The sequence below is a fragment of the Perca flavescens genome, chromosome 18 (genome assembly GCF_004354835.1).
Source record: "Perca flavescens isolate YP-PL-M2 chromosome 18, PFLA_1.0, whole genome shotgun sequence".
NCBI classification, from domain to species: Eukaryota; Metazoa; Chordata; class Actinopteri; order Perciformes; family Percidae; genus Perca; species Perca flavescens.
In genome coordinates, this window is record NC_041348.1 from 22,840,792 (window position 1) to 22,849,753 (window position 8,962).

Here is an 8,962-nt window from a genome sequence, read left to right on the forward strand (position 1 = left end):
TAATTTCACCAACTTTCTTGCGTTGCGTTATGAATCCCACTGCTTTTCTTTTCGAGACAGTGCAGGAGTACTACACAATGAATATTTCAGTCCTGAACGGGCCTTTTTCTAACACCAAAAAAAAAAAAAAAAAAAAAAAAAAAACACAACATAAAATAGCTAACGTTTATCCTTTGAAGTGGTTACTTCTGTTGGTAGTATACTAGCTAGCTGGGCATGCTATTGTGTTTTTTATTTTTAAAAGACAAAAAAAAAAAAGACGCCACCTTTCAAACTCATTGAATGTCAAGAATGTCTTATTTATTTATAAAATGTATTTTTTTGTGCCTGTTCTAAAATAAATAAAATATCAGTTGCCTGTGTTCCAGGATGGTGCAGAAGCCTGTCACAACAGCGGTAGAAACTTCCTTACTTCCTCCTGTGTTTGTTGTTTCTCCAGCTGTGTGTAAAAGCATCCAGGAGCCCGTCACAAAGGAAATCCTCTTGGAGTACGTGGACCGCTGTGCTCAAGGAGTCCAAGCCCAGAACCGGAAACACCCACCAGACCCAGACTCTGAGCTAATGCCCCCTCCTCCTCCAAAGAGACCCAACCGGGCCATCCCATAGCCCGCAGCTGGGCTCTCCGGACTGCTCTACAGTCACAGTGTACATCGACATCACCAGCCACATCAACCCCCCTACAGAAAACGGACATTTCAAGGCTTTCTTACCCTCAGCACACTTGCTTTATCAGGCTGTACATGTAAAGACTCCAGAAACCTTTGATTGACTGCCTCAACGTCATGAATTTACCTTGTAGACTTATTTGTAGCTTTAATTGCTGGTGTTCTTATTAAAATTAAAAACATGATGCTTAGTTTTTTTTCCTATTTATCTTTTTTAAAGTCTGAGCTATTTATCAACAGGGACATTGTTATGGCTACAAAATAACACCAGACAATGCAGACCTTGTTTATGTTTTGTCAACTAGTTCCTTATTTGTATTGAAAGAGGAGTAAACATCATCAACACTCAGTATGCTGTCTGAATGCATTTAAAAATATAGTAAAACAACACTTAAAATAGTTTGCCGCGTCAAAGATCTCATTTAGATCTTTACACAAAGGGGCAGGTGTTTTGGGTTCAATTAACAGAATAATGTTCCTTCTAACCCATAATGCTAAAGTGTGATTTATGCTTCTGCGTTTAATCGCCGTGGCTACGTGCGTAGGTACGTGGAGATGGGGACCCCACGCTGGACGCTACGCCGTAGCCTGATGTGCAACTCTCGGAAAATGTAACTACACGTCGCTCTGCTGTGGCTTGGTAGCGTTGCATTTCTCCCCGACTCATTTCCTGGTTCTCCTTCTCCATAAACACCATGAAATCAAGGAGAGGGTTAACTCTTCCTGCTACAGATTTCCCACCGTGGTCAGAAAACCCAGGGAGACACTTTGTTTCTCTCACTATGACTCTAGTCGGTACTCGCTCTGAAGCTAATCGCCATCACTCGCTCTACCACACACTCCCCACGCGCACGCACATGCCGGCCCTGCAAGAGATCGACGCATACACCAACGCACAAGTGTAAATTTCAGGCCACTTATGTAGGCTATGGCGAAAGCTCTGCGTGGAGCCTCTGAACAACCATAAATCAAGCTTAAGTTAGAAGTTTCCAAATATATATATATCTAAACTGATAAGATCTCGGCTCTGTTCCATAACATTATGTCCAAAGGAAGCCCATCTGTGTGGACTTTTTTGTTTTAAAGGCCACACAGGTGGGCGGGAGATGACAACGTGATTATGAAGCCTCAACAAACTACAAATGAGTAGAAACAGTGAAATCAAGCTACAGATGGGTGTCAAATCCACATCAAGCAACATAAAGTTTCTTAGTAAGGTGAATAGTTTTAGTGTTCTTTGAGTCTCTGAACTCTACTGGAGGGATGAACACCATTCTACCAGAAGATGTTCACTCAAGTGGTGTTTTGAAGATGGAGAGGTCTATCTATCAAGGCTAACAAAAAGGTGTTCCATCAGGTTGAGATCTGGTGGTGAAGACCCTATAAGCATGACAGACTGATTGAACCATTCAGTGCCCCTCAAAAAAAGTTTCATCATAGGATAAAGTTGCTCACATCTTTTCCCCTCTTGCTATTTTGATAGCAAGAATTTTCTCAGCATTCGGATGATTCAGATGTTCATTGCGTTCATGTGTGTTCAAAAATCCAGATTTTAGAGTTATTATTGCGTTGTTTGTGGACTTGAAAACAGCAGCTGCTTCCATTATATCCATATTGGCTGCCATTTCTTTTGATGCTATTAACATGGATATGGATGTTTTAATCCCACCTACAAAGCTCTGATTGGTTGACTGTTTAACCAACAGTGGAAAACTGCAATTTCCACCAGCTGCATTAACTTGCTCCTCAGATTATCCCATTTTCCCGAGTTGGGAAGTTGTTCTTCCGACTTCGGTGTGTTCACGGGCTTTAAGTCGTTATGTGGCAACAACATGGATGCTAAAAAGAAGAGCATTTAAACATGTTGAAAGCTATTTCCGCGTGAAAACGAAAAACAAAGGAAACTGTGAGCCGTGACTTGTTGCTGCACCAGTACATTCCCTAAAACCACTAAAATATTGCTTTACCTGACTTATCAGGCTCAATACAAATAAATAACTTTTCTACCTAATCTAGGTCACTCTACGTACACAGCTACTAGCGGTTAACGTTACAACCTAATACCATTTTACAAATTACATGTGAGCAAAACCTTGACATGCAATACGTGAATTAATAAAAGGTTTCTTACCATTAACCCAATATTTACTTTCGTCCGCCACGTTACTGCGTAATATGACGTCAACTCTTGTTGTTCCGACTTGAGCGTTCACATACATTTTCCCAGTCTGGAACTAATTATTCCAACACTACATGAATGCAGCATTAAACACGCCATAGTTGATCCCTGACCTCCCAGTGGAGGGCAGGTAAATGAAGATGATTTCCCATCGGATTTCAAACATGCTCATAATCACTGCTTTATTTTAAACCCATTGGAAAACCTTGTTACCAGGGAACATTTGATTTTTTTTTTTTTCTTACCCTGTTGCCCACGTTGTTGCCTGTTGCTAGGAGTGTCGCCCATCTGCACTGTTTATCACCCACTGTAGTGTTTGTAGAAATGATTTACTCGGCAGCTCTCACCATGCCATAATGTCTCCATCAGTTTTATTTATTATTTATGTTATTGTTTTTTATGAGGGATAATCTCTCTTCTTAACCAAGAGTGGATGATGCTAAAGAAATGATTCACCGTTGAGGAAATATTTCTATTTCTGTCTGACTAAAAAAAACAGTGTGCATTTCAGAACAATTGTGTTGTGGAAGTTTGTTTGAAATATGATTTTCTGCGCTCCCATGCAGCGAAATGGCTTATTTTTAGGCCCGAGCGACAAGCATCAAAATGTATGCCTTTTTTAAGATGAGCGTGACGACAGTGGTTAGTCATGCAGCGTGGAGAATTTAGATCAGAAGTTAAGGAATAAATGTAAGTCAGTGGAGTATAACTCACAAGGGTGTAACAAATCAAATCCTGTGTGTGTTTTGAGTTCCTGTCTTCTGGTGCCTGAGGCGACTGTTCTCCTTATAGCAGATATGGATGAGCTGTACTCCCAGGGCTCTCTTCCCCTCTGGCTGCACATGAAAGCTGGCTGATTCTTATTAAAGCCTCTCTCACCTTTTTGTCATGAGGTTGCTGCCACTGAGACATCGCCACTCATGCAGCAGGTGCAGACACATTTATACCAGTTTTTCTCTTCTTAAATTCCATTCACTTAAATTCGTCATCCATCCTCTCAAACCGAGCTGCTACTGAAGCTACCTTATCGAATATAACCTGTTTTATTCCAAAACCCTTTCCGCAAAATGGTCGCCTCTTTGTGGGGGGGTATCTGCGTCTGTCTCCTTGTGAAAACCTATGGGGAAAACACATGAGAGTTGGGTGGAAGCTTGAGAAAATGCACACAAACGCACCAAAAGGCAGATCCAGGTATATAATTAGATATGTTTTCACTGGGTGTCATCTAGTGCAGGAAGCCCCTAAGGGGAGCGACTGTATGGATCTGGGAATGTAAACACTCTTTGCATGAGCACAGGTGGTGCAGCAAAGATTATGAGGCTCGCTCCTTTTTTGGCTCAGGTGCTTAGAAGCTGGAAGCTCCACGGCGATATTAAATCGGCACAGACGACTTGCAGGCCATTATCATCCCAATATCATCTGCATTTTGAAAAATGCCTTTATCTGGCCCTTACTGTCTCACGTGCAGTTGAAGCTGCAAAGCTTTCTGTGGAGCTCAAACCAGTGTCGCCTACTGAAATTGTACTTTCTTATACTTTCCCTTTTTATTTTCATCTTCAAAATAATGCAAAAAATGTCCAATACATATTCATGACACAGTAATAATCTAAAAGTAATTATTAATTTCAAGTTAATTCAACTTGAATTTCTAGTTTTTATTTTCAGACCACCAAGAGTTTCTCTGACTTAAATTCTCATCAAATAAAGAAACGTATTGAGCATAGTAGCAGACTTCCCAGCATGCATTGTTTGAGACCCTTTGTGATGACAATTAAGGACAGTATCCGCATCCGCCCCGACCCCTTAATCTTAAAATGTAACAAGTTATTAAGAGCAGCCTTACCTGTTGTCATACTTGCATATTTCACGTGTATTGAACTTCTTATCTCAAGTTTAGTGACCTTGACTCAGTTGGTTTTACATTTTAAAAACTTATGAGAATGAGACGACTTTAAACTTCCTCCCAGCTTATCTTGGCTTGCACATCATCTTGTCACAAATCGACAATTCACAAACGTTTTATCTATTTACATTTTTTATTTAATTTGGGAGTTAATCATTTTTCCATAGATATGAAATAAATGGATGGAGTGGGTCTCTCTAAATTCAAGATTGTGTAAATAGCTCCTAACTTAGACATATCCAACAAATAAATGTATTTTAGTCCATATTTTAACTAAAAGGGAGTTATTCATTTTTCATTAACTGCCCCAACATATGTCAAATTATATGCTCTATCTGTTATATATTTATGTCTATTTAGTTTCATCCTAAGGTTCTGCAGAGGTTAAAGAAGTTAACTGCTCACTGCACTGATCTCAGAATCGTGAATAATCTGATTGATTTTTTTTACAACAAGCTTTGCTTTTAATAATGAAATGACAGCGTTGACCTGATTAGCCCGCTGAAATTAGAAATTTAATTGCATACATTTTTCAGCTGCTGGAGTTGGGGAAGCATGGCACCACAAATCTATTATCGCAGATTCTCCTCCTCATAAGCTCTTCTCAGGCGTGATGCCATGGTGCAACAAATGACTCCCATTTCGAGGGGAATATAGCGATGAAGCTGCAGCGCTCGTCCTCGGTCTCAATCTGTAGCAGCAATCAGGAGGTGGTTGTTTGTGCCATTCTGCTGGCATCATTTGTAACCGGAGCACATCGAGGCTGCCATCGTCACGTTAAAGTCTGATCTCTCTGCTCAAATACAGTTTTTAAATGAACATGACGCAAAGGTGAGCTTGAGGCGGACAGAAACTGCAGTGGTGGCTGCTGAGGCATTTTTGAAGACTCCTCAAGCCACTGAAATAACTTTAAAGTCCCAGTAAAATGAGCATCTTTAGCGCTAATGTGGCATTATTCTGAGTTAAGCGAATGATGAAAGGAACGATCAAACGCTTGGTTTGGGTTTAAAGCATCAACTTCCAATCTTTTAGGGCAAACTGCAGTCACTCTTAAGGACTCCAAAGGATTTAGAAAATGTCAGTCACAAAACAAAAAAGGAAATTACACCTACTGACTGAATGTGTCCCTCTAACTCTCGCTGATATTCTCACATGCACCAAAGTAAATGCAGGATAGAAAAAGAATGAATCATGAATGAGTTAATTTTTTCATTTTCTGGGTTTTTACTCCTCAGTAGCCAGCGGGGAGAAAAAAAAGTCATTGACTTTATACACACTTGGTGGAACTGCAGAAAACTTATTGGTGAAGTGATTTGATGTTGATTACACTATTGGTGTGCTGAAGGAGCTGCGTTTGCATTATAGTCCCTGGAGACATCTTTCAAAAAAAAGCAGGGGGAAATTCAATACAAAATGGCCTGGCCCTTTCAGTGTAAATGTTGGCAATTGTTGCTACGGTACTTATTTCCCTGCCACCCTGCATCCAGTCACTGGGGCTTTAATAGAGCAGGCAGGCACTGAGTAAATTATGCAAACATGGAAAAGTGGCGACTACCACCCTTCAAAACTTTGCTGATTTTACACCCCAAAGTCAGTTAAGTAGACATGGGAAGTACTACCGCGCCTGTTGTAACATTTAAAACAGATGTCACAAACTGGAGGTGTAGAGTTTGACATTACAAAGACACAAGAGGCTGCATTGGTGCAGGAGTTTTACTTTGATAAAACATGATCCAGGAAGTCAGGTTTGAGTAACAGGACAGCAGCACAAAGTTGATGATACTATGGGACAGGATTTTACAACTCCGGGAAGTATAACAATCACAAGGTAAACTATAGGTATATGGAGTAATGATGGAATGTGCGCTTTGACTTATTTCATCAGCCAAAATTCTTTGCCAGACATTGCAATGCTTTCCAAGAAAACTGAGCTAGGTTCAACTTTTAGACTGTTTTTAATGTTTGTTTTTGTTTGTTTGTCATATTCCTGGAGCATGGTCTCATTGAAATTATTGTCACTTTGTCAGACCTTCCTCCACAGCACTGCGGAGGAAGGTCTGGATAGTCCACACAGCATTCCGGGGTGGGAGAAAAACGTGCTCTGGTTTATTGGCATTTCATTAAACCAATCACAATCATATTGGGCGGAGCTAGGTGCCGTATAGAGCAACGGCGCCGCTGCAAAATAGCCTCGGGAAGGAACCTGTGTACGTTCAAAAGTTGTTTAACTCAGATTGGACAGGTAGTCTAGCTCGCTGTCTGGATTTACCTTGCAGAGATCTGAGGAGCAGTTAACCATAGTCCTCATAAATCCACCGGAGTTTAAAATTACAACACAAAGAAAGTGGAAGGTAGCGGACATCCGGCCAAAAGAGGCACAATCCCGGAAGTGGAACATCGTTTATATAGACTACATTGAAATGAATGAAAGTTGTGCTGTTCTCTATCTGAAAGCATCTTGATCAGAGGGGCTACTGAGTTGCATCATGGTAAATTTATGATCCACAGTGAATTACTGTGTAAGTGAACTAAATATTTCAAGGTATATCTCAGCCTCTGTAACATTTGTGTTTACATTTCATGGAAGTCCAGTATTGTACTCTTCATGTCATTTATTTTAAAAAAAATGGAAATAAGGTGATTTTCCTGTTTGGTGCACACTGCACAGAGCATTATCTTTGTTCCAGGGACATGAGACTGATCAACCTCTGCTGTGGGAGTACTTAACAATAGCAAGTTGGAGATACTTTAGTGCATTAAGAGCATGCTCCATCACAGAAGCACCAAAAAATGTTCCCAAAACAGCAGTCCTCGACTAACCTCACGCTCTTATATTTTCCATCTGTACGCAAGTTCAATAGTTCAAAGTGGAACGCTGTTCTAATGAAAAATTCAGACCCCTGCAGAGAACAGAGCTGCACTAGCTCTCCATTCATGATCAATAAATAGATCTGTTGCCCGTACATTCATGCCCTCCTGGGTGCTATGGTGACCTTGATGTTACTGACAAAAATGTTAATTGGTTTTGTTTCAGTTTGTTGTTGTTACTCTGTTTGCTCTTCTGTCTGACAATGCTTCTTTCATTTCTTTCTCTAAATTGAGAATTTTGCTGCATTGCTGTTTATTGGCTGTTTATTAACACAGGCAAGGTAAAGCCTTAAACTTAATTTGGTGTTAGAAAAGTTATAATGTTTCCTTCCAGATAAAATGTCTTTTTCCATCCTTTTCCCCCTGTTTAATGCTATTCTTCAAATCCTTATGACGGGAACTTTTTTAAATCAACTTCAGACTGTCCTGCTGCATGAAATGGGAAACGACAAATAAAATACGAAAACAGGGCTGCAATGCAGCTGATTTGCTCTTCAAAGTTTAAAGCTGCTCTTGACAGGATTTTTCTTTTGCGTCCATCTTATCATCATAACTCACAAAGTTCTGCTGCGACAGAAAAGAGCAGCAGTTTTTGTTTTTTTAACTAATTGAGATGGTGTTTGTTGCCCACATCCTAAAAGTCACAGAGAGAAAATCCTCTCCACCCACAGAAAGTGAAACAATTCAACTTAAAATTTGCTAGTTGAACAGAATCAAAAAAAGCGTTCTGCCCCAAGGCAGCTGGATGAAGCTGATCATGAGCATCTTTTGTCTCTAAAGCATCAGCACACCTTTGTGTCTGTAAATGCTTGCTGTGTGCAATGAACTGGCAGCACTTTATTTAATTTAAATGCTAATTTCAAATGCTGAACCCGGATAAGATTATTCTCTGGACATCTGGATATGTGTAGGGTCTGCTACTTTATGTACAACAGAAATATACAATAGTTGATATTCACAGTAGAAGTAATTACTTATTACCAGAATCTCCCCTTGACTTGACAGATCTACAGATTATCATACTTAAAAGAGGCGGCGGAGTGGTTTGGAGACAAGTAAATTGGATTTGTTGGAAAGTCAGGAAGGAGGGGGCAGCTTTTGTCACAGCAAAAGTCATTTTTCATGTGGTAGCCTATAGCTGCAGGACTGTGTGCAACTGCAGCTGCTGCTGTGTATGAAAATAATGGGAGAGGGAAAAATAACTAATCTATGCTCACTGGGCACATCCATATACTTTACTTTTTCCTTGACAAACTTTTATCGTAAAAATGCTAGAAGGTATAGTCTCATCTTGCCACGCATCATTATGTTTGTGGAAACAGCGACAGTGAGGGGTGGCATGCGTCC

The 8,962-nt window shown here is 40.2% G+C and overlaps 1 protein-coding gene across 2 annotated transcripts in view; it reads left to right on the forward strand.

Moving 5' to 3' along the window:
* The window catches only part of rngtt (RNA guanylyltransferase and 5'-phosphatase), an 88,732-nt gene extending 87,876 nt beyond the window's left edge, over positions 1-856 (forward strand). For both annotated transcript variants that reach the window (XM_028605866.1, XM_028605867.1), the window contains one exon: positions 440-856. In XM_028605866.1, the coding sequence (XP_028461667.1) occupies positions 440-606 (167 nt within the window). In that variant the 3' untranslated portion in view covers positions 607-856. The remainder of the gene's footprint in view (positions 1-439) is intronic.
* The last annotated feature ends 8,106 nt before the right edge of the window (positions 857-8,962 follow it).